The sequence below is a fragment of the Neolamprologus brichardi genome, chromosome 5, assembly GCF_056152115.1.
Source record: "Neolamprologus brichardi isolate AB-2024 chromosome 5, ASM5615211v1, whole genome shotgun sequence".
In the NCBI taxonomy this organism is placed as follows: Eukaryota; Metazoa; Chordata; class Actinopteri; order Cichliformes; family Cichlidae; genus Neolamprologus; species Neolamprologus brichardi.
The window spans coordinates 12,784,888-12,810,786 of NC_142108.1; the positions used below are offsets into that span (position 1 = coordinate 12,784,888).

Consider the following 25,899-nt stretch of genomic DNA (forward strand, 5'->3'; position numbering starts at 1 on the left):
GCTGGGGCTTAATCAATAAATTGCATTATATTGTAGCAAATATGGTCTGGAAATGTACAAAATGCTTTTCCTATCAGTATAGTATAGTATAATTAGTATATAAGTATGATTTTCCACCCTTCTACCTCCTGGAAGAAAAAAACAAGGTCCAGATTATTCACATGTTGAATACACTCAGCGAATTAGTCAGTAATATAAAAATATTAATTTAAAACGGAATCATTTTATGTTCATAAACAGTGTAGTTTCAGTTCATTTCTAATGACCTGGATTCAACATAACCTCGTTTCACATTATTTAAGAAATATCATTAAAAAAACAAGAACGTCCTCAAGAAGATGTTTAAATAAAGCTCCATTATCAATACCTATTACATGCAAATTGAGTACCTTTTTTTCAACAATACTTGTCCAAAAATACACAAAGGACAACTTACAGTGCTGTGAACAATTCTTGAGTCATTTCTTTATATTTTGCTTCCACGGAGCAGTTTTTTAAATTGGTCTTGAGCAATAATTCTTCCAGTTTTCTGGAGGCCTTTCGAAGTTTTTCTTTGCACGCTGGCTGATTTTTCCGACCACTGTCAGAGGACTCTTTGTTTTGTTTTTTCTTAAGCCACTTAACCCTCACTTATGTGTCATTCCAGCATAAAAAAGACGAAAATCAAGGGATGAAATGAAAGAATCAGTTTTAAATTGTAAAAATTGACCCGGTTTGAGGTGTTAATTTCAGGTTTTTGTTTTTTAGTTTTTAGTTTTACTCGTATTTATTTGTGGCTTGTATTGTATTGATGCTTTTATTTTGTATTGGAATTACATTGGAATTATTATACATTATTTATTTATTTTCATTTTATTCCTTTGTTCAGCACTTGGTCAGAGCATAGGTTGCTCATCCATCGTATTTTTGATTTATACAGTAATTCATTTTCTTTGTAGGGCTTTGGTTCGCGGTTTTGACATGCATTTATGATTCCCGAAATATGATCTCGAGTTTTACATTTGCACTTGAACGCACCGCCCCCCCTCCCAGCTTGTTGTCCGCTCCTTGAAAACCCTATACGCCGTGCGTCACGTAGCTGCGCGCATGTCTGAACCTGTATTTGTCAGCCTAGATGTGAGGGTGCCGTCCGCCCTTCTTCGATCGGAAACTCGCACTGACGTAAAGAAGCCAGAGCTGGCAGTTCTACGGGTTAATTAAGAGCTTTAAAACCGTAATTTTACAAGTCCACGCCTTCTTTTTTCGTTTTTGCTTCTTGTCTCCTGGAAACATCCTCGTTTGGTGACTGGAGCACTAACAGAAAAACACAGGTAATGAGAAGAGGGACACACGAGAGGAAAAGAGGCAGTTTTTAACCTGGTGTTTAGTAGGCTTTCATTTATTCCACTCTAGTTTTTCTTCGCATTCGTATTCCTTTGCTCGTAAATACCTCGCTAAACCTCAGCTGACCTTTTTGGCAGCGGTTTATCGGAGAGCAGACGGAAGCTCTTACAAATAAATATAATTGTACAATATTTATATAATTGAGCTTAAACTGATGCTTTTTTCCCATCTCCAGAAAAGAGGCTGTCTTGCTGTTTAAGATTACTAATAGCACTCAAAGGTGTCTTATTGGCACGGAGTAGTGATTAATGCAGACTTAATTGCTGCTTTTTGGTATTTCCCTCCTAAGACTGTGACTAAGATGGTGACTGTTGATTTTTATTTTTATTTATTTATTTTTTGTGGTGGTGGTGTTTTGTTTTTTTTGTTTTGTTTTTTTTTTATTAAGTGTTTCATACTTTTGAAGTCGTAATCTGCAGATTTGGCCTTATTATCTCTGAAACTTGCTGCATAGTCACATCACTCTCTCACACTCACTTCCTTCAGAAGTGCCCTGTTTTCATTTTGAGTCTATAATTAGCCTAGTGTGCGAGCTGTGACCGCCCTCATCTCTTTTTCTCTCCCACACTCGTACACACACTTTCCTTATTTTGGTTGGTTTCACTGAACTCTCTGCTCTTCTTTCTCTGTTCAGGCATGGCTGATCTGCTGAGGCTGCTGCTCAAGGTGGCTGAAAAGGCTGCTAACGTGGCTCGGGTCTGCAAGCAAGAGGCTCCCCTCTTCCAGCTCCTTGTGCAAGAAAAGACCGGAGATGACAAGAACAAGAAGTTCGTCCAAGACTTCAAGACGCTCGCCGATGTGGTGATTCAGGAGATGATCCGGCATGATGTTGGCGTTCAGGTAAGGACAAGTCTTTGTGAAGCCAGTGTTGCGAAATCAGTTTTACCCCTGTTCTTTTATTTGTCGAAACTTCCAGAGATGGCACCGGAACTCAGTTTTTTTTTTTACCTCATTGTTTTACACCCACACATTAACCTGTTAACTCACTCCAACCTCATTTTCCTTTCACCCCAACAGCTCTCATACAGTCAGCAATCAAATTCTCCATTCATCCTTGAATACTTGGTCAGCTTTAAATGTCACTGTTAATTTTATCAATTTATTTATCATTACTTTAACGCTAATCCACTTTTAATTTGCTTTATTTACTTTAGTTCATTTTCTCCTATTTGATAACTACAATTTCTTGACTATTACTATTTCACAGAAAATCAACTAATCTACTTTGTCTCCCTTTTTGTCATCAAGGAATTCACACACACTCACGGGCTCGTCACTCGCCCCCACCTTTTCTTTCTCTCTCACACACACACACACTTTACTCTTCGTTCGTTCCACCTGTGAACCCGCCCCTCGAGGCTGGCTCACACACACCTCATGCTTCTCGCAGTCCCATACAAACTTCTGCGAGACACTTCTGCTGATTTAGGACACCGCCCTAATCAGAACAAAGAGCGGGTGCCGTCCGCTCTTATACACCTCAACCTAACTAGGACAATTAGGCTCACGATCTTCAGATCGCGCCACATTTGCCTCACAAATTATTCAAACTGCGCCACGGACTGGATACCGCAGTTTCTCTTCCCCATAAAAAATAAAACCAAATTAAACCCCCCAATTGACTTCACAGCTTGCAACAATCCCCGACACGGCCTCCTGCCGCAATTTCTGCACACCACAAACACACACTTTTAGACACAAATTCTTTTTGTTACTTTAATTGACTCCCGTACTTCAGACGAGACGCCGACTCTAACGGCGCTTTCACACACACTACACCGTCCTCCTTCTGCATCAGGCACTAGTTCAACTCAGCTCGGAATCTAACCGGCGAAAGCAACCGATCCTGCTTTTATGCATACTTCAGACTGTGACAGGGACCTCTCCCCGACTTAGTTATTTAAGGAGCCACGAATCCCCAGGTCACCACCCTGGATCTCCTGCCCTCACAGGTCCTAGCCCCGCGTCCGAGACTAGGTGGGGTAACCAAACCCGTGACACACGCAGCCCTCAGCTGGCGACGAGGCCTTAAGCCCCGCTTTCTAACTAATAGTAACACAAGTTTCCTGCTTTAACGCACGAGGACGGATCACCGCCACTTTTCCTAATAACTAAGACGGATGAAACACCGATTCTACTAATCCGTAACAAACGTCTCCTGCTTTAACGCACTGAGATGTTCTTACGGGGCGCTAAACATCAACTTGGAGTTCTTACAAAAGTCTCTTGCTTTAACGCACTGAGACGGACGCTAGCCGCCTTTTTTTCTACTGAGTGAATTTACACTGCGATACGTTCAACTTAGCGAACAGATAATTTAGGCTTTAAACAATATGCACGGTTCGAAAATAAACAGGTCGTGCTTACCTTTTAATCATGTGAGCTAGCTCTCTGTTCGCCTCGTTTCACGATCTCAGCTCTGCCAATTCATCCTCTCTGGGCCTCGAGCGAATCCCAGGGTTTCGGCACCAAAACTGTTGCGAAATCAGTTTTACCCCTGTTCTTTTATTCGTCGAAACTTCCAGAGACGGCACCGGAACTCAGTAGTTATTTTCACAAAACTTTTATTTATCTTTATTCATCTTCATTTAAGCATGCACTTCTAGAAGGGAAGACGAGGCCGGTGTGTCCCTCTGCAAAATCTTCACCCCTTTGTTAGTTACAGCCAGCTTTATAGAGGTGTCCCCATCATAAAACCCCCTACGGTGTGCTGCAAACTCTGTGTCTGTGTCTATGTGAGTGCTCGTGTGTGACTGTGTACGCATACCTGTGTGTATGTGTGTGCACGTAAGTGAGTGTGCGTGACAGTTAAAACACTGTGGGTGTGGGTGACTCCCTAGAGGTCATAAAAAACCCATTTCCCTTCCAGACCACAGTTATCCAGGTCAAATGTTAAGACCCCCACCCAAACATTCTCTGGGGAATTTCCTCTCAGGATTAACTCCTCTCTGTTTTACTTTCACAGTTCAACTGGGGAGGGTCTCCTATACTCTGCTCCTAAATTCAGGACACCATCAGGCCTTTATTACATTGAGGGCAGTGTCAATGTCTCTACAATAATTCTAGATTCTATGTTAACACATTTCTAAACTCTAAATCAGCTAAACATTTCTACACCGGCCAAGATCGGACCCCATGTTGCATTGTAATTGTGTCATTTTTCTTTTGTCCAGTTCCCTGACATGGCTGAATTCATTCATGGCGAGGAGTCTAACAAGTTTGAAAACGGGCTTGGTAATTTCTTAATATTACACATACCACACTACACGCTGGGCCAAGAACAACAGCTTTTGCTCTAGGGCACTTTTGTAGTCTAATTTGGGCATCACTAATGCCTCTTTTCACCTGCCAGATCTAGAACTCCTTCCCCACATTAGATAGAGTTACTTAAAGCTGGGCTGGGCACCTTAAAATTCCCAAAATTGGAAGCACTGATGTCTACAAGTTGTTAAAAAATAATAATATTTGTTTCTAAAAAGCATTTAAAGAGCAACAGTGTCTACTTCAGGACAATCTGATCCAATGCTGTGCTGTTACAGACGTTCACACCTTGAATCCTCCATGCACTCTAATGAGTCCTGCGTATGAGTTTGTCAGATGTGCCTCAGGATTATTCTGGTGGAGCCCCAGCTGTGCTTTTGTCTCAGTAGTGCAGATTTATAAATATAACATCCAGCATTAAGATGTGCTGTGTAATAATAACCATGATGATAATCAGCCTACCTTCATATTAAAATCTAGAGGAGCTAAATATACACTTGGCAAATGATCTTTACTTTAATCTATGAGTACATAGTGAACACATTAATATGTTGCTGTCTAAATATTTACTATGGCTGCACCTTGCACAGTAGAAACATTTGAAGTGGTTTGTTGTAAAGTAATCAAAGTCTCTCTGCCGCCAGGAGAGAGTGTGATAGTCACGGTTTGCAGCACAGAGGAGGAGACGGCGGCGTTGCTGGCCACCGTGCTTGACGGTGACCACACAGCAGCTTCTCTGCTGGCTAAAGCCATCCACCAAGACCCAGCGACCGTCGAGGCAAACACTGATGGCCTGACTGTTTCCCTCAGCCCCTCTGAGCTCGGCATCTGGATCGATCCCATAGGTGAAGAGCTCACCACTTACCACAATCCCAGTCAGCAGAGCTCATCATTCATGTCAGAGCTCAGTTTGTCTTTATTTTTCTTTTTCTTTTTTTTTTTAAATACTCTAGATGCTACCAGCCAGTACATACAGGGCCGAGAGAAGGAGCTGGAGGAAGGACGCTTATCTCCATCAGGTCTGCACTGTGCGTTGGTTCTCATTGGCGTTTACCTGCGGAGCACAGGCGAGCCCATCATGGGCGTCATCAATCAGCCGTTTCACCACAAAGATCCAGCAGGCGGGGGGTGAGTAATCAATAAAAAGCGATGCATGCTCACACACCCTGGTAAGGAAGTTAATGTTGTTTTTGGTTGCGATGTGCACTTCCTCATCATTTAAAGAGTGGTCTCTGGACTGTAGGTGTAAATAGACTGCCAAGTTCAGGCCTGATTAGGTAGGATTGGACTAAGTGGATGGCACAACACAGCTCTCCTGTGTTGTGCCATCCACTTAGTCGACAATCCTCCTGGCACTTCACCACGTATACTATGTTACTCGAGTCACAGCAATGTTTCTTCTTCTATCTCCACTTTGGCAGGGTTGAACATTCAGTTCCTACTTTCTGCTGGACTTTCTAATATCTATGCAACAACCTCTGGAGCTGAAAAGCCAGTAAATGTTAAAACGCCCAAGTTAAGAAAAGAAAAAAAGTATCTTTACAGGCTCTTACAACAAATGAATTTGATCTCTATAATTTCCCCTGCTACAGCAGCTGTATTGCTGTAGAAAGTTCACCTCTTTAAATTTCACCAAAGCTTGCGTGATGCAGAATTCAGAGGAATTCGATTCAACAAAATCAAATTCAGGTAGAATGATGGTAGAAAAGGGGAAATGCATGAGTCTGACAAGATCATGGGAAGAAACTTTAGTTTCCGTGCACACAGGATGCACAGGAAATGCCCGTCCTGTAACCTGCATAGTTTGAGGTTTAAACATTTTTATTCTATCCCACATAAGCATAATCTTCCCTACATTTCCATCCCTCTCTATGAAGGTTGTTTTCTACATTTACCTTTTACTTTCTTCAGCAGATTATTAGACAATTACAGAAAAACTACACATTTCATATTAACCTCACCCTACTGCAGCTTTTATGTTAATGTGACAACATTGACTTCAATTCTGTTTCTGGTTTTCTTTGTGTTTGCCTCATGTGACTAGAGGGGTTTTTTACATTAAGATTTAAGTTAAATATTAACAGATTGAAGAGTTTGAGCAGATGCCATGCATGTCACAGGAAACTTCACACTGTGTTTAGGTGATGGTGTGACATGATGAAGCTTCTGAGCCCCAAAATAAGATATTCTCACTTTACCCCCGATTCTCTGCAGGTGGAAGGGAAGGCATTTCTGGGGCGTGTCCTGGGACGGCATCAACGTCTGCTCTGTGTCCCAGCCGAAAGATGGAGAGGATCGAGGGCTATCTGTGGTGCTTAGCTCCAGTGAGAAGCAGGTGGTAAAAGATGTGCTAGCCTTGCTCTGCAGCTCTGACAAGCTGATGTACGCCTCTGGAGCTGGGTACAAGATCCTGTGTGTCATTGAGGGCCTGGCTGATGTTTACATCCTCTCAGAGGGAAGCACCTTTAAGTGGGACTCCTGCGCTCCTCACGCCCTGCTCCGAGCACTCGGTGGGGGGGTGGTGGACTTGACTAAGCGTCTACAGATGACCAGTGAAGGACAGGATCACACAGCAGAACTGACCTATCATGAGCCTGACACTGAGTGCAAAGGAGCTGACCGCTGGGCTAACCGTGGCGGCCTGGTGGCTTATCGAGACTGTTCAAAGCTCAACACTGTCATCGCAGCTCTGAAGGGCAAGCTGTAGATGACAGAAGAGCAGATGTAGCCGGCACGATCTGAAGCATTTATACATATGATCATGTTTTCGATATTAGGCAAGGAAAATTATGGGTGTAGAGGTTGAAATATTTAATTCATATGATACAGTCTTCTTAACCAGATGCTTATGCAGTCGTGTGTATGTGTGTGTGTGTGTGTGTATAGATAGATAGATAGATAGATATATCGCAAAGTGACAATCAGGTCTGAGCCAAATTATATTTGCAAATGTTTGACTTTAAGTCAAAGATGGAGCTGAGACAGATTCCAACTTTTGTAAAGGAAAATAAAGTTTGGATTAAAAGCTCCAAACATGTCATCGAAAGGTTGATTAAGCTGGTGCTCGAGTTTGTGAGGACCAGCCAATCAGGATAAAGTTGGCTTAAATGGAGAGGAGCTAAGGTTTATTTCAGACTGTTAACTGTGAACTGAAAATAAACACAGGGGTGAAAGAAGCAAGAGGGACACGATCCTTGCAGGACAATTGGCACTTGGGTTATGAAAAAGGAGAAAGCAAAACAAATGTGATGTTTATGAATCAATCAGATAAATGGAAGAAAATAACATGCTGGCAATTAAGGTAGTTGACAATTTATCAAAAGATCCATGTAGGTAGGTATTTTATGTCAAAACCACAAAGGTAATACCATTATCAGTTAATGAAATGCACTGAATTTATATATTCTAGAATGGGCAGCCCGTTATCATTATTTTTTTCTTTAGAATAGCCCCCTCAGGTTCATTGAGTGCAATAGACGGAGGATGATGAGCAACAATCAGTTTTGATGCGTCATTCCGGGCTAAATATTTGTAAATGTGATTTAGCTCAGACATGCATTGATTAAGTGTTGCATTTAGAGTGTTTAATATAGTTGCGAGGAGCTTGAGTGCTCACTGCTGGGCAGCTGAGGAACACTCCAGGAAAGGTAATGGTAATCGCAGGGTCGCTTCTGAATACAAGATTTTTCTTTGCTTTAATGAGGCGAGTGAGATCTACTTTTTTTTTTTTCTTCTTCTTTCATCGTTATTTCATATCTAACAGGTTATAAATGAGTGAATCAGACTACAGTTGAGTGGCGTGCAGTTATCTGCTCCTCTGTGAAATGATTCCTTGTAAGGCCCCTCTTTTTCGTAGCCATAACAGGGGTAAAGGTCAGAGAGTGGGAAAGCCATATGAGGTAAAACCCACAGAGATTCCTTCTCGGTGTGGGTTTACAATAAAATTAAATATTAAGCCAGTCTGAAAGACGGGATCTGTGCCGGCTTGCAAGCAGCCGATTCTTATCAATATCTGCTGCTTGCAGATAACCTCACTTTGTTTATGTTTAAAGTGATACAACAGTGATATGCATTGTGACTGAGGTGTAATTAAAGTTTAATAAGCAGGGAACAGAACAGACATTGTGCATATTGGAAATCCTCTTTATTTTGGAAGCCAGAGAAAGCGGCAGGGGGAGTGAGGGGGAAGAAACCCAAAAGTGATATTTTAAAACCAGCCAGGGAACTCGCCTCCGTAGTCCCTACAAAAAACCCTGATGATTGTCTGATATTTTTTGCAATAATTCTGCATATTCTGTTAAAAAACTTTAAGGAAAAAAATAATTAAAGGTCATTGTGTTGGCTCTCTCTTTAACTTGTTGGACTTTGAACTGCTACCTTTAACACACGTCACAGCACGTTCTCAAATCAAGCATGAAGCGGTCACAGCTGTGGATCCAGTTTCCTGAACAGGAACTGAAGCAAATCCCCAATTAAGCTGGAATCTGTTTTTATTTTCTCACTTTAACCAGGACTAGATTTATGTTTTCAACTGGGACCAAGAAAAAGGAAGGGACACTTTAGATAGACACTCATTTACTCCCATGTCCAGGAAACTGGTCAAATACATATAACAAAAAAAACTATTTGACACATGAAGTAAACATGGCAAACGCATCGTCCTGCTTGAGCTCAAACTATATTTGCAATAAAGACTTCTTTCAAGCTTCCAGACGAACACACGCCTTGCATCACAAAAAGCATTCACATACTTTGTCAAGAGGGTAACAGATGTGCAATCAAATGTCACTCATTTAACTTTCAGATTCTACAAAAAAAAATAAAATAAATCTTGATTTGTAGATGAGCTGTTAGCTTAGTGAGCTACACCTCCTACTCAGCTGCAGCTGGAGCCTTGTTGGCTGGACTAAACCACTGATGACAGTTCAAAATCCCTCTCATGTTATTACAGTGGTGGGTGTGCAAATGAACACAAAGGGAAAAAAATAAAATCACCAACAATGGACGTACTCAATGGACGTGATCAACTGTCAATGTTAAAAAGAAGCGCTTTTATCAGATGCCATCAGATAGCATACAATTGCCATATCACTACACAATCGTCATGTCAGGTGTAAACAATAACAACGGTTTTCTTTCATTAAGCTTTGACAAAAATTAAAGTGTTATTTCTGACCATGAAACATGTCAACAACAAACCAAACAACAAAATGCAACTAACTAGGATTTTTCTGACCCCTTCTTGTTTTTACACAGTAATACCGTGGGGATTAAAAGAACATCAGTCGTTTAGAGTCTGATTAGAGTTTACGTGAACCTCATCCGACACAACTATGAAAGCCCGTCAGGAGTCGCTGAGATGACGGCGCACCCTGAAACAAGCCATGAGAGCAATCGCTTTGGACTAGAATCAGATCTGACGTGTCCTGAGCTGGGCGGCGGCTATAAGATGCTCTGTAACATCACGACTGGCTCAAAAACTGTCACTGAACAAGTAGGTCCAGAATGAAAGACCAGGCAAATAAATTACTTGCAATGGTGAGATATTGTCTAGTGTTACATCAGTTATAGCCAAAATAAGGTCCAACGGTGCTGAAGGAAAAAGAGACTTTGCAATGGACAAAAAGTAGAACCATTTTTACTTAGAATCAAGCAGCTGTTAAATGTTCGGTTGTGCGATTAGCTTAATAAAGTCAATTACAAATTTTTTATTTCCTCTTTGAGATGTTACTTTTACATTTTTAGAAAGTGGTCTAAACAGTGTGAACCATGATGTGAATCGACGTGGCTGTGCTACATTTCCACACATCCTGCAGTATCTGCATATTGCAACGTTACCACTCCAGAAAGCTCAGGGCAAAACAAACTTTTTAAGGGGTGAGGTGCATCTCTATAATTATCATGCTAAGATATTTTTGTCTTTTCTGTTTTTTTGTTTTACAAATCAGACACAGAACCACAGCTTGGCCTTTGATTTCAATGGAAAAGCAGATTAGCAGTTGTTTAGACCTGCTCATAAAACAACATGACTTCTCACTAAAGAAATACTTAAATGTGATGCTTTGGTGAGTTAAAACCACTCCCCATTTTATAAATAATTAAGCCCAGATGTGTTAGGTTAGATTCCTTTCTGGAATATTGTGGGCAATGTGCAGCTTCAGTAGTAGAGCCACATGCCTCTAATATCAGTAACACTAAAGACTGTGAAGCTGGCCAGATTAGTATCTTCATTTCTCGATCACAGTGATGCATAAAACCACAGTCCACACCGGCTTTAACCCTCCTAACCGTCACTCTGCCTGAAGCCGATTTCTTAAGCTAACTATATATAAAACGTTAACAAAAGTGAGAGAACTGAAGTGTTAAAATGCAGGTGAAAACATCATGCAGTGAAGGATTTGGCAGGATGTGATTAAAAAAAGAAAAAGGTTTAATTACGGCATCCTGATAAGAACTTCAATGCCAAGGCTACAGTCGTCTTTAAGACCAAAATGACAAAAACAACAAAAAAAAGTAAGGTGGATTAAGAGGTAAAGCACCATCACTGCAACCTCCTTCAGAAACTCCTTCAATACTTGTATTCAGTTGACAGACTCCTCTTCGTGATCCAGTCTCTCTATGCTCTGGCTGATCTGACCCCCTTGAATCTTCTCCAGTTCAGATCTTGGCATGCCAACAGGCAGGCGAGAGACAAACATGGCCATTATATTTTGTATCCCTGTGTTGCTGTTTTCATACACTAATAAGTCGGCGAACTTCACCTCTGGAAGGGTTTGCGGACCTTCTTCCTCCTCCTGGGGGGTTTGCCACTTTCAGCCCACGTCTCGCTGGACTCGGGCCGGTGACCTCCCGACATGTAAAAACCTGTCTGACTTGGAGGAGGGGAGAAGGGAGGCGCTCCAGTACCAGGTGGGTGATGAGGCGAACCTGAGTGGAAGAAGCTTCCATTGGCAGCCATGTCATTAGGAGGTCCTCCCTTAAAGATTCGGTTGAAGAAGTCCTGCAAATCAGCTGGGTTGGTCGGACCTGCCGCTTGCTCCGACGGCGTCCTGAAAGATAAGATGGAAATTTAAGTTTGTCGAGGGAAATAATGTTGTTGCGTGGAGAGGAACCTTTTTGACTATAATTGAAATGAATAGTACAGCTTTCTTTATTGTAAACGTTGTTATTTCCGCAATACACAAGGGGGAGCTCCTTCTATGCCATACACAGCCAAATGCATGTAAAATACACAGCAACATAATGCAGATGGCAGACTAAGAAAGAAATAAAAAGAACTAATATCAAACATGTTTACATTAATCTAATTTGAGCAAAGTCAGACATTTTAAAGGTTATTTGTTTTAATTTCTTCTCTAGTGCCAAAACGTTTGCATTTTCCCCTCTCTGCACATTTAAAAGGAAAACTCTCAGTCTGCCGTTGGCAAAGGGCAGATGTTTAAAAACAAGCGGGATAAACCTGAGCCTTTGTGTGGTTTGTTTGTTCAGATCGCACTCAGGTGCAGACCAAAACAACCACACAAAGACACTTTGGTGGTGTCAGTACAGTTCCAAATGATCTCCAGATCAGCTCGTTTATGTTGTGAACATGATCCAAGCTCGAGTCGAACCAACGACCAGGTGTATGTTGCAAGTTTGAGCTAAAAAACTTCCCATAGCCATGCATGCTTTAAATTCTTGAGTGTGACAAGGTACTATTGACAAGAAAAGGCCTGCACGGGCCTGCAACTAGCTGTGAAATGAACTTTCCAATAGTCCATAACACAGCATCTTCTTCCTGTATTTACTTTTGTTGCTTCCACTTCAGACACATTTGGCCAATAAGTGGAATAAACATTCTCATGTGGTTTGTAGTGATGCATTTCAGTTCCCTTGGATTTTTCTCCATGTTACGTGAAAACAAACCAAATCACAGGGAAAAGCTACAAGCTTACAAACTCATCAGCTGATTCAGACCACTTAATGAGTTTGTAACTATAGGTGTGAAAACGCCCCTAAGTGTGATGGAGAAGGATCAAACTGTTTGTTTTACATCATAAATATTAGATACAGTATCCAAACGTTCACCCAGAGGGCTGTACCTGTGTCGTGTGGCATTGCTGTTGTTCTTTGAACCAAAGGAGATGTGATACGGGACCCGGTGTGTATCAGGAGAAATTCCAATTCTCTGGCAACCTGCCCACTCTGAAAACGAGATAGTATCATAAAAGGTCACATGACTGAGAGTAAAATGATCAGCAAGAAAAATCCGTACCTTTTCAGTAGCCTGTCGAAATATCAACAAAGATTGTTGGTAAACGCAAACTCTGAGATGCACTACTGGTTTGTTACTAACGAGCCGGACAGGTAAACAACAGCTGATGCTCACCTGTAATATCATACACCTTGCCATCCATACAGGCAAAGTATGTGATGCGTAGGCCCAGCATGCTCGATTCAGCCCACAGGTCCCCTTCCTCGGCGCTATGGCAACGATTGCATTCAGCACAGAACCGGGCCTCAGTGGGTTCACGATCCATCTCGAAGCGCCTTCATACACACACAGGAAACAAATAAAACACACCTGTGCTGAAAGCCTACAACACAAGATTAGCTACAGTTTTATAGAATTTTTTTATTTTATGTGCAGCTGTGTGATGGCGATGCTGGATGTGTAACACCATACTTGTGTTTGCCTTCACACTTGGTACACATCATAGTATTCATGGCTTCCTTCAGGTCATCCTGCAGTTTAGTGAGAAACTCGTTCATGGACTTTGAGAGTTCAGTCGCTGCCATGCGCTTCCTGCATGAGGACGAGTAAGACAAGTTGTTGATCAGAGATAATGAGTATAATGTACAGTTATTTATCAAACTGTACTTGAGTGGGTTTTGTTGTTTTACCAATAAGAACTTACAGAAATAACTTAAGAAAAATCATTGCATTAAAATAATTGACAATATGATTTAAAACACAATAAATAATTGTGATTAAAATATTTCTTTCTTTTGTAATTTTATTGTTGATTTTTTTTCCCGTGCACTTACAACTCGTACTCTCGTCGTGTCTCCGGATTACTGACAATATCCCAGGCAGCCCTGAGCACTTTGAACGCCTCTCCAGCTCGTGGGTGTTTATTCTTGTCTGGATGGACCTGAAAGAGAACGGACAGAGGAAAAGGTTGCATGAGTAAAGAATCAAAATTAGTCACTACTGCAGCCATGTAATAGTAAAAATTGAAGTATTTCTGATTCTCACACCTGGACAGCCAGCTGTCTGTAAGCCTTCTTCAGCTCAGTGTCAGTGGCATGCACCTCAACACCGAGAACTGTAAAGGGATCGAGCTCATCTTCTGGTACCTCAACCAGTGCCAGCAGTCTCTCCAACTCCTGGCCCGGTTGAGCTCTTCCTGCTCTGCCAGGTGACCCCGGTGCGGATGGCGGTACATGACCATCCCTCCTGAATAGGCTTCGGGCTTTCTCCAGCAAGGACACTATCCTTTTCCAAATGCGTGTCTCCTGAAAAGCTGTCCAATAGTGCTTCCCCCTATCCCCACCTATACGAAGGAAAACCCCCTTGGCCCACTGCAATCCCAGAATAACCAAAGCACAGAAAAATGTGAAACAAGATAAGGCAACTGTCTTTATCCACTTTACTGACCTAACAGTTTTATCCACCACACAAGCTCCTTTGCACTTTGCCCACTTCAGAATCCGGATTGCATCTGCCTTCATTGCAGGAACATCAGTGATCTTAACAAGGAGCTGCTGCCCAAGGCTGTAAAGTTTTACAACTCCAGTCTCCACTCCAACTCCACAGTTGTGAGTTAAAGTGACAATAATCTCAATCATCATGTGGATGCAGGAGATGCACCAGAAGCTCAGACACTCTGACAGCATCTCCTTGAACGCTAAGATGAGCTGGTTTCCTGTCCTCCGCCGGCCCCGGTTCTGCTGATAGTGGTGGTGGTTACGTCTGCGGGTCTGCTTGTGCCGACCGCCACTTGACATAACATTGCCTCTCTGAATCTGCTCTAAAACTGACCCACTGCTCCTCAGTTTGCACTTCCTTCCACTTCCTATGTTCCTCCAACCAGACTCCCCATTCATGTGCTGCTCCTTTGCGGCATCATCCTCTTCTTGGTTTATAACCTGTGAGTTCTCATTTTCTGTAGTCTTGTCATGCTCAAACTCTTCTGAAACCTCCTCAATATCATCTTTGGCCTCTGCTTCACCAGCCTCAACGTCTTGTAGAGTGGCTGGGTTTGGGGTTTCCTGAGATTTGAGATAGGCTATTTTGTCCTCGTGCTCGCACTCATCCTCAACCTCACACTGACTTGAACTGGTCACTGAGGCCGAAACACCATCAGGGAACTCCTCATCAGTGTCCACAACATCCATCTCTTTCTTAGCCGCTTCTCTTTCCATGTTCCTTACAGCAATTTGACTGAAGCGCTGTAAAATCTGACTTTCATTAAAGTTTGAGGCCACATTTTTCCCAGGCTCTCATAAAAAAGCGAGACTGGGGGTTCCCATGGGTCAAGTTCAGGTGCACCGCATCAGCAGCCACTTGTACGTATCAAAAGGCTTTTGCACAACTCACATGATGCACTGGAGCTCCTGAAAAGCAACAGATATGAATCAATCTCCAGGTTTTGATATCACAACAAGTCTGTGTCACCCTACTTAATATAAGTGAATCCTTGTTCCTGTTATTTTTGGCTTTCTTATTTCATATATAGCCATAAACCATGTCGCTCTAGCTCACACTATCCCTAGAATCCCTAACATCCACTTTCCCTCCTCTGCACATCTCCACGTTGTCTCTCTAACTTTGTTTCCAAGTGATTTTTTTAATGTATTGGGTTAAATGCAGGAAAAAACCTTAGACGTTGCAGACAACTGAAAAGTAAGAGCATTACTTTAAGACAAATGCTTTGACACCAGAGCGCATAATAACTGCTAAACTGTAAGTTTTAAAAGAAACAAAAGGGGGTAACTATAAATTAACAAGTTACGTAGTCAGTGAGCAATGTAGCTGCACGACTTCATCGGTACAACTGTATAAGTATCAAGTAGTTACAAATACCCTCTTTGAAGCTACTTTTACGCGTATTTACACAGATGTGAAAACGCAGACTACATGCAGTTACCCTGCTTTGTTGTTTGCTAATCCAGTTAGCCAAACAAAAACGCAGTGTGTGTAAAACCCGACCTTTAATAAACAACCTTTTAACCTTTCACAGTAAATAAAAAAGTATAAAGAAGTCAGTCAGACCCTTAACATGTTAACTGTGTTCAAATCACCAGATGTTTTAAAAGGCGGACAATATTAGCAGGCAGCCCTGGTGTTAGCATGAGGAAGCAGCCAAGCAGGATGACAGACAGGCGCTACGGGGGCTAAAATTAGCTTGCCTCTGGATAGTTAACCTGGCAACATTTCGACTAAATAAGGCCACAAACGAAGACAAAACAGGCGACTGTTAATGCTTTTAGCGAGCCAGCAGTGAACTATTAGCTACTAGCAGGACTAACTGAAATATAAACGCCTGTTTCCCCTTCCTGTGTGGTTGGTTTGGCTACTAACGCCAAGACGTGTTTAAACACCGGGACGTCCAGTGCAACAAAGAAGGCAAATAATTCTGCGTTTTGTATTAAAACAAATGAAATGTCATATATACCTCTCGGATAACTGTATAACCTTGTTTGTTAACAGACATCCAAGTGTCGGTGTTGTTTTGTTTTTTTAAGCCACTTCTTCTTCTTCTGCGGCTCCTTTTCCCACTTTATTTCTACTTCCTCTTCCGCCTCCAGCTCCCTCTTCGCGGTTTGCGCGCGGTTAAAACACAACAGCGGGACTCTGCTGCCATCTAATGTTTCGGGGAAAGCTGACCGTAAACGGCTAACTTTAGAAATGCGGGCTAAGAAACCCACCAACGCCACGCCGAGGTGTTTTTACGTGAGTTTGTAGTTCATAGTAGCCTGCTAATTAAATTCGGGGGGAAATGGATAACACATTTTCCTTAATACTAAGATTTGCGTGTTAGAAGCCCACGCCTAATGACCACGGTGCTTCGGTCTGGCTAATTTTTTTCAGACCATCTTATGCTCACAGTAAAAGGGTAATTGGGTTGTTATTTGTAACATATGAATAAATCCCTTATTTCTAAAGTGCGTGGTGTAGATGTACCTAAAGGCCACTTAAAACTGCAAATGGATAGGCACACAATACATATCTTACAGGCCATCATTGTACAATAGAACAATCACATAAAATGTGGCAAAAAAAAAAAAGGATTGGAGATGCTGGTGTTGGACTTTGAACTTCTTTGGAGATAATGTTAGTGAATTTAAAGCCACGGTTTGGTGACTTGGTCCTTTACTTTTTAAAACAAAACAAAACAAAATACAATACTAGCATTTAAAAACTGCTGGAGCTTCACCCACTCTACCACCTCCTACATAAAATGGGGGGAAATAACAGAACTGGTCTTCAGTAAAAATCCACATCTGTCACGTCAGTTTATTGTTATCTACAGAGGTCTGTATAGTGTATAGCTGGCTGCTTGTTTTGGGAGTCTCTGACATAGTAAAACGGTGGGAACCCCCTAAAGCTTCTGCATAAAGGACTAATCTTGAAGACGCAGAGGGTTAATTTCAAGCCCCCACCACCACCACCCACATCTCCAATTTGAAAGCCGCCTCTCTACCGGGAGAGGAAGGCTCTTTTTCGGTCAGATGGCGTGCTGCAGTCCGCCCCCGTCATTCTCCAGCCCACACAGACAGCAAAAAGGCAGCCAGCAACCAATACGGTGCGCCGGAGGAGGATTTCTGCCAGTGATTTCAGACGAGGTAAGATACGCAAAGGGGATTTACTACGCCAATCTGCGCCGAGGAAGCTGTCGGCAATAGGTAAGACGGTAAGAAACGAATGGGATAATAACTGCGTCGTCTTTGGGTGCTCGCCTCTTAACATCTGGATAGTAAACAATTACCTCCAGTCGATGGCTTTATTTGAAATGGAGCCAAAAAACGAGTGTTTTCACTTTAGTGCAGTCTGAATGCGGTTCTGTCTGTGATCAGGAGATTTTAGTTTTTATTCCTTTTGTCAGTATTGCTCTGGCAGATCCGACCCGTGACATCGGTGGCTGGAGCGACACCCTTGCTAAATTACGCCGGTTTCCTCTTTACACATCTGTAAACCTGACCTAAAGAAGGTAAGAAAAAAGCGATTTATGTGTATTCAAAGATTAAGTCATGAAAAATGTAATGAGTAGATAGGAGCTTATTCTGCCCCAAGGGATGCTTAAACTTGCTTTTAACTGTTTATCGGTTTTTATTATTTGACTATATTTGTATTTTGTATTCTGTATATACTAGGTGTGGTCCAGATGCCAAAGTCTTTATCTAAATAATTAACTTGTACAGGATTTCTCCATCTGCAGGTTCATGTCTTTCCTTTCTCCTGCCTAAACTTTCCAGTGCTGTGTGCCATGTCTCTGCCACGCACACTTGGTGAGTTGCAGCTGTATCGGGTTCTCCAGAGGGCCAACCTGCTGGCCTACTATGAAACCTTTATCCAGCAGGGTGGTGACGATGTCCAGCAGCTCTGCGAGGCAGCGGAGGAGGAGTTCCTGGAGATCATGGCACTAGTTGGCATGGCCACCAAGCCACTGCATGTGCGTAGGCTGCAAAAGGCCCTCCGAGACTGGGCGGCGAACCCTGCCCTTTTCAGCCAGCCTGTTGCTAATGTTCCTCTTGGGGGCATCCCGCTCTTTAAAGTTGATGGCACTGGCACAAGTGGATCAGCTGGCGGGCCCAGAAAGTCTGTGAGTAATGGGCAGCCAGGATCCCCCTGTGAGAGAGAGGATCGGATGTGCCTTACACCAATGCACAGCGGGAGTCCAAGAAGCCCCTGTTCCCAAGCCTCTCCACAGCCCCCAGACACACACTACAGGGAAAAACTTTCTCCTATGGATCCACACTGGCTCAGCCCAGAGCATGATGGGAACTGCACTTTGGGTTCTGCACCTGGAACAGAAGAGGAGCCATCCAGCCCACCTCTACTGTCAACATGTCCTCCCGGTCCTTCCACGTCTCCGAGCCCCTCTGCATCTTTCATCCCGGCAGCTCCGTCTGCCTGGCCCGGAGGACAGCTGGATGGGGAGACAGCGAGGGCCGTGGTGGAGACTGTGGAGAGGCTCCTCACGACCCTGCCTAGGTCAGATCCTGCAGAGGTGAAGACTTTGCTGAGGATGAATAAGAAGATGGCAAAGACTGTGGGACACATCTTCAGAATGGGGTCCCAGGACGTGAACAAGGAAGAGGAGATCCGGAAATACAGTCTTATTTATGGGCGCTTTGACTCCAAGAGGAGGGAAGGCAAGCAACTCACACATCATGAGGTAAAAGCATCAAATTGAAGAAGATTTTAATGCATTGCAACACATTTTATACGTGATTAAAGCTGCACTTCATACCAGAGTGCAGCTTTAATCAAATGTCAATCAGTGTCCATCCCTTCTTCACTCAGTGTTTTTCCTTCTCAGCTGATCATCAATGAAGCTGCAGCCCAGTTCTGCATGCGTGACAATGCCCTTTTGCTGAGACGGGTGGAGCTCTTTTCTCTGGCTCGGCAGGTGGCGAGAAAATGTGCCTACACCTCCACGCTAAAGCATGCAAGGTAAGAAGATGCCTGCAGAGAAGAGCAAAACACCTCACGCCTGCTGTGTACCAAGAAAGAAAAAGAACTGTTACAGAATCAGGAGTGTAGCTTGAAAGATCCATAAAGACCAGATCATTCGCAGCAGTGAATACAATGGTTATTTCAGACTGAGGAGCATCATGTGAAAAAACTTGAATGAAATGATTTTATAGTTTGTGTTTAGCATGTTCAACAGGTGATTTATGTGAGTCATCAACCAACCAGTGGATTCATTTTCAGAGTGAACCTAGTTCACGTCTCAGTGGGAATAAAACTCCGACCTCTGTACTGTTAGTTAAATGAGCCAACTTTTAAGCCGTTACAAGAGTACACAAATACTACGTGTGTTTGTTAACCTGCACAGAACATTTACATATGTTTCTCATGCGGGGCAAACAGAATGAGTCAGTGTACACAAACCATAACTAAACAAGAGTAGTTTTGTAATTATATTTCAGTTTTTCAGCATCATAATTTATTATACTCGATTGTTGATGATTGAAAAATAGATACCAAGTTCACAGTCTGCTCATCTAACAATAGACACCTTTTACTTACACATAAAAATAAATTTTTTACTTATTCACAGTGAAAAAATTCCTTTTTCTTGATTTTGCAGTGATCATTTATTAGCTTTCTGTGTGAGTAGAATCCTCACCTCTGTGAGGGGTGAAACCATGTGCTTTTCACACTCATTTGCCGCCACTGTGTCCCCCCCACTGCAGGACGAACGCGGACGAGAGCAGCCTTCTGCCCCAGAAGAGAGCGAGGCTCGAGGTGAGTGTCGGGTGCACTGGCAGTCATCTGAAGTGGTTCATCAGCACCGAACTGACAGTGTTGCTTGTGTGATGTATCTTAGGGAGTCGTGCCCGAGAGTGTGTCATCACTCCTCGGAGTGGAGGGATCCGAGAGTTTGACTCAGAGGGCAGATGACGACAGCTTATCTGCAGAAAGCCTGGACAGTGTATCACATGGTAAAAAACTGAAGAATCAGACTGATGTTAGCAAAAAAAAAATTGTAAAGTAATAAAACCTGTTTGTTTTGCGGGGTTTTGATCTGTCAAAGTGTTTGTTTTTATAAAAACTCTTTAAAGGCAGCATTAAAACCCAGATCTGTCTGTTCTGGTAGACATGGGCTCCCAGTGCAACCAGTCTCCATCTCCCCGTCCTCACACTGACACCTCCAACCCCGCCAGCTGGAGTCGCCACCTCATACAGCAAACGCTCATGGACGAAGGGCTGAGACTGGCTCGCATGGTGTCACATGACCGGGTGGGAAAGATCAGCCTAGGTTCAGACGGAGCTCACGCCACAGGTGACAATTCAAGTAATGACCTACAAGTATTATGTATTTGAAACTGCACAGAGAATAAAGGAAATTTTGTGATATTTGCCCAGTTTTGTACCAGTTTAAGAGGAGATTGACATTTTGAGTGACACATTTATTTACTTTTTTCCTTTTTTTTAAAAAATTAATCCACTCTCATGTGGCGAGCAGGAAGGTATGGGTGCCAGTTAGCACATTCACCAATTAATTTGTTTTTGTCCTGTTTGCTCATTTATATTCATCACAGAGAGGTGAGAGAGGCATCTACATGTTCCTCTAAGTACAAACCAAAACATTAAATTAAAAAATAAATAAAATGCATTCTAAATTGCCAAACTCCTGCTTGATCTTGTGAGTACACAGACAATAAAATAAATAAAAAAAAACAGAAGATGATGGTGGTGATGGGGTTGAATTGAAAATGACAGACAGAGACTCCCTAACCTCTCCTAACAATGAATATTTTAAAGCTCTACAGTTTGAACTCTAGTGAGTCACAATCTCTCCGAGGTGCCTCCCACCATGCGCATCTGAACTTCAGCAGACTGTAAATTAGAGAGGATAGAAGTTAGAAGGGGAAACAGAAGGAGGTGGAGAGCGATATATAGAGAGGAAAAGAGTTGGGGGGGGGGGGGGGGGGGGGCGGCTGCTACACTGTTATAGCACTTCTTTAATACCCTGTTAGTGAAGCGTTTTTTCTGATGCATCACAGTTTCTCGCAGAGAAAGAAAAGAAGGAGGGAAAAAAAGTGATCTGGGCAAGTTAGTCATTCTGGGCTGTGATAGCCAGCTGAAGAGATGAGGCGAGGAGGAGAAGGAAGCCAGTAAAGACATGAGGGGGCGGGGAGGGGGGGGAGGGGAGGGGGGATAGGAAGTACTCTGTGGGCGGCAGAATCGGACCCCCCCCCCCCAATCCCCCCCGACTCTCAGCAGCTACTGACGTCAGAGTGTGTTAGGTGCGTGGGCTGAAGGGCGGGATGGATGGGGCGTGGGGGCGAAAGAGTGGGAGGTAATTGGAGGGGCGTTGCATTGACTCACCAAGCGACAGTGTACAAAAATAAAAACCTGTGGGCAGGGAAATGGCACAGTCTTTTTTATACATCTTCTCCCTCTACCAAAAGGACTGCGGAAACAAAAAAAAATGACATATGTTTCATCTCTGGCACAGATCTCACTCACTTTGTCGTTTTTCTCTCTCTCTCCCTATCGCTCGCTCACTCGTCCAAGTTTCCTTCTTGTGTTTCGCTCATTAATCAGAACTTTCTCTCACTTCCCCTCAACGTCACTCGCTTGTTTCTGCTTTCTTATCTTTTGCTGTCGTCTTATCTAGTCAGGATATGGGTTTACATACTCCATTACATGTATGTAATTTATTTTTAAATCCTCATGATGATACAATGTTTTACCGATGGTGTGATTTTTTTTCTCTCTCATATTAAAAATAATGCTGTTTATGTCTTATGCAGACATGCACACACACTCCGAGGAGCAAGTAAATGAAATAGATTCACGAGTGTGTTTACATCGTTGGCTCACTACAAAAACACGGTGATCATCGGCCTCTTCTGTTTTGATTTTTTCATGTCTTTTCTGTCTTGCTCACTTGATTTGCTGACTTCATCGCTGCTTTATTACCAGCCAAAAAATAATAATTCAACTCAGTCTATCTCTCTCTGTGCAACACTGGAGACATTTTGTTATTGAGCTGCTCGGTCATACAAACCGTGATGACTTCACTCCATGTGGGAGAACTTCTTGGTGAATTCCCCAAACGGCTTTTTAAACGCCCTTAATCACTAGTTGAATCTTGATTGCTGTGCAGTCCTAACTCATACTCATCCATGTGACATCTGCCTGTCTTTTGTTAAAGTGATGTGCTGTTGATTTACGTCAATCAGGAAAATTCAGACAATCTGAATAGATCTATTCCTCCAAAAACCACCTGTTTTGGATTGGAGTTGTTTTTAACTCTTTGTGCTTTTTATGTACTTGCTGATCAGCCAGGGCATTAAAACTGGGAAAACATCCCTGATCCGTCACGGTGTGAACCTGTAGGAGTATCATGTGGAGTCAAGAGCTGTGACTGTTTGTTTGGATCCAGTGGGTTTCCCCCATGAATCATGTGTTTTTCCCATGAATGCTCAGTTAGATTGGAATCTGTGGAGTATGGCTATCAGACCAGCACCTCTGAGTTTTTCCTATAGTAATTCCTGATCCCTTTTTACACCGTGTTGGGTTCGGGGTGTCACACTTGGTCTGCATCACTGTTTAGTCAGTCGGTGCTTGTCAAAGTAGCATCTACATGAATGCTGAGACACAGAAGTTTTCCAGCAGATCACCAGATTGTATTGACGTGATCACTGGTATTCACTTCACCCGTCAGAGGTTATTTAATGTTGGGGCTGACTGGTGTACTTTCCTCTCTTCAAATTTGCATCTCTCCACAGACCATGACATTAAAGTGGAGAGGCAGAGCTCGATAGCAACATGCAGGAGCAGTAGCCCTTGTGTCACCAAAGATGACTCCAACCACCGAGGGAAATGAAACCTTCAGGAGCTTATCAGGGACCTCAAACGTGGGCCTGCCACTGAGCTCCAATCAGAGACTTGTAAACAGGCCACGTTTACTTCACTGACATCTGATGGAGAGGAAGACTCTTACTGACTTCAAGCAAGTACAGGAAATGTGAGAAATTACCAGCAACTGATATTATAAATCTACAGTGACTTCTGAATCCTGAGGTTGTGAATGAAGTTCAAAATGTTTTTGATTTTATATTCAGTGAATACACAGGGAAGAGACTCCTTTTGTTGTTTTATTTTTTAACACATGGACAAAATGTCCCACAGATTTGAGCTGATATAAGAAAAAAATGCTCAAAAAAGAACTGAATTACTTTGTTGTGATTATTGCTGTGTGTTGGATGTGCCACCTGCTTGAGACAAAACGGGCTCACCACAGCAGGGGGCACTGCAACTTTGGAAACTAATCCTCCAGTTCCTCCGCACTGAGCGACTCGTTGTAGTTGTGTTTAGCAGAGGTACTTAATAACACTTGCAGCAAGTTAGAGCATAAAAGCAGTAGGATTAACCCCCCCTGAAGCTCCTCACTCTCAGGAAACAGACGGATGTTCTGGTGTTAAAGACAGAATATTTTTAAGAGAGACTTTGGGGGAACATGTTTTCATCCAGATTGCATGCAGGCAAACCCAACTATGAGGACGAGATGCCTTTTGTCTTTTGCTGCATCAGCTTACATCCCATCAGATTTAAAAAAACAAACAAAAAATAAAAACACACCTCGCTCACAACTTTCTGTTGCACACATGGTTGAAGTGATGATGGTGCAACATTTCGTCCTCTTTCATTATGTGAAAGTGTACACGGAGCACTGTTTCTAAGCTGCGTGGCATGAAACAGGAGCAGTGTAGACTGTGAAATCAGCTTTCAGGGTTGGTTACAGCGTCTCGCTCGAGGTTCCTTCAGCGGGGGGAAGAATTCGGCTTTGAGCTCAGCTGCTCCTCTCTGTCATCTGCGGTTTAATCTCGTGCACTAAAGGCACCATTGTATAGCCTTTGAAAAACCTACATTCAAAACTAAGTTGTAAGATTTAATATTTTTTTTATGGATTGGATTTTTTCTTGTAGGTGTACTGGAAACACACTATGGCAGTTTGTCTTTGGGATGATATTTTTTGTAGTCATAGATTAGCGAGGTGAACCGTATGTCAGTTCTTCTGTGATCTGAGGCACATACCTCTGAGGGTGGCTAATCTCACATTAGGAGAATAAAAACACAGGCAGGAATTTACGGGGAGAAATCTACTGGAGCTTGACTTTTACAACAGCATCTCGTACAAGCGAAATCAACCTCTGGGCCCCACACAGGGTGTTAAAATGTGTAACAGTCTTATGATTTTGTGTTCTAATCTCAGAGTATGCCCGTGAGGGAGGCCGCTGTGCATCATTACACCTGCTCGTCTCTTCAGCATTAGTAACCTCCTCAGTTCATTGTTGCAAACAGATTATTTATTTTGTTAGATCTCAATAAATGTTATTTTACTGATTAAGGCTACAGTGTGTTGCATCGTTTTCCACAAAGACTCAGTTGTTTCTTGGCAGCTCTTGTTTGAGCAAGAGGCTGCGGGAGCTGCGTCACACAGCCAGCAACACCTCTGCTGTCGTCTTGTTAGCTGCACTGACGCTCCGCATCAAGCCTCGATGCCGGCATGACTCACCTGTGCCAGTGATGTCAACACTGCTCCTCCACGCGGCTGTTTTTCACCAGAGACCACACAGACACAAGAATCAGACCACCCGGAGGGATCGGCTTCGCTATTTTCAATTATTTTGAGGTTTATTGCTGTAACAAAAATCAAAAGTATTTGCAGTTTTAGTATGTTGAACTGAGCTTTACGGTGCAGGGACTCATTCAGTTGGTTATCCAGACTGAAATATACTCACCTGTCAGTTTATTAGGTACACCTTGCTAATAGACATGAGAGCATCGCACAGTTACTGCAAACCCCCCACCCATGAATAGAAGCTCCTGCTCCACCACATCCCAAAGGTGCTCTACCAGATTGACATCTGGTCACAGTGGAGGTCATTTGAGTACAGGGAATTCATTGCCATTCTCAAGAAACTATTTTGAGATGATCTGAGCCTTGTGACATGGCATGTTGCTCTTTATCAAGCAGAAATCAGACAATGGGTGCACTGTGGTCATAAAGGTGTGGAAATGGTTAGCAACAGTACTCAGGTAGACTTGTTTATTAAATTAATCTGAATGCTGCAGCGGAATTGGAGACCTGGCCACATTTTTCCCATTTTCTTTTGGTGACTTTGTATGAATTGTAGCTTCAGTTTCCTGTTCTTAGCTAGCAGGAAGAGCACCTGCTCCTGTGTGCTGCTGCTTTATTCTACGAAGGTTTGATGTGTTGCACACTCAGAGATGCTCTTCTGCATACTTTGGTTGGCAGTAAGTGGTTGTTTGAGTTACTGTTGTCTTCCTGTCAGCTCAAAGCAGTTTTTCTATTCTTCTCTGACATCCACAAGGCATTTCAACCAGAGAAATGCTGCTCAATGGATATTTTCTCTTTTGCAAACGATTTTCTGTTGACCGTAGAGATGGTTATGGAGGGAAATCCCAGCAGATCAGCACAGGCCAACCTATCTGGCACTAAAAACCATTCCTCATTTAAAGTTCATTTTGATGCTCGGCTGGAACTTCAGCAGGTTGTTTAG

General features: G+C 42.8%; 3 protein-coding genes across 9 annotated transcripts; 2 read left to right on the forward strand and 1 right to left on the reverse strand.

The window, feature by feature from the left end:
• Positions 1–1,115: 1,115 nt before the first annotated feature.
• inpp1 (inositol polyphosphate-1-phosphatase) lies at positions 1,116–7,487 on the forward strand. Of its 2 annotated transcripts, XM_006784367.2 has the most exons (6): positions 1,116–1,310; positions 2,018–2,223; positions 4,557–4,617; positions 5,289–5,489; positions 5,598–5,772; positions 6,859–7,487. In XM_006784367.2, the coding sequence occupies exons 2-6, from the start codon at positions 2,020–2,022 to the stop codon at positions 7,349–7,351; spliced, it is 1,134 nt and encodes a 377-aa protein (XP_006784430.1). In that variant the 5' UTR covers positions 1,116–1,310; positions 2,018–2,019; the 3' UTR covers positions 7,352–7,487. The 2 variants fall into 2 exon arrangements, with proteins under 2 accessions (XP_006784430.1, XP_087696816.1); XM_087840690.1 differs by lacking the exon at positions 1,116–1,310 and having other exon boundaries at positions 2,126–2,223; positions 4,349–4,617.
• Positions 7,488–8,720: 1,233 nt separating this feature from the next.
• On the reverse strand, positions 8,721–15,097 carry dnajc14 (DnaJ (Hsp40) homolog, subfamily C, member 14). Its single transcript, XM_006784366.2, has 6 exons — positions 13,885–15,097; positions 13,672–13,778; positions 13,310–13,429; positions 13,013–13,173; positions 12,726–12,828; positions 8,721–11,693 (listed from the first exon to the last, which is right to left on the reverse strand). The coding sequence occupies exons 1-6, from the start codon at positions 15,049–15,051 to the stop codon at positions 11,402–11,404; spliced, it is 1,950 nt and encodes a 649-aa protein (XP_006784429.2). The 5' UTR covers positions 15,052–15,097; the 3' UTR covers positions 8,721–11,401.
• A 1,426-nt stretch (positions 15,098–16,523) lies between these two features.
• nab2 (NGFI-A binding protein 2 (EGR1 binding protein 2)) lies at positions 16,524–24,689 on the forward strand. Of its 6 annotated transcripts, none has more exons than XM_035904906.2 (8): positions 16,524–16,582; positions 17,736–17,840; positions 18,069–19,028; positions 19,173–19,306; positions 20,053–20,104; positions 20,187–20,301; positions 20,457–20,654; positions 23,101–24,689. In XM_035904906.2, exons 3-8 carry the CDS (start codon positions 18,117–18,119, stop codon positions 23,196–23,198), a joined length of 1,509 nt encoding a protein of 502 aa, XP_035760799.2. In that variant the 5' UTR covers positions 16,524–16,582; positions 17,736–17,840; positions 18,069–18,116; the 3' UTR covers positions 23,199–24,689. The 6 variants fall into 6 exon arrangements, with proteins under 6 accessions (XP_035760799.2, XP_035760800.2, XP_035760796.2 ...); XM_035904907.2 differs by having other exon boundaries at positions 18,106–19,028; XM_035904903.2 differs by lacking the exon at positions 16,524–16,582 and adding an exon at positions 16,589–17,535.
• Positions 24,690–25,899: the final 1,210 nt, after the last annotated feature.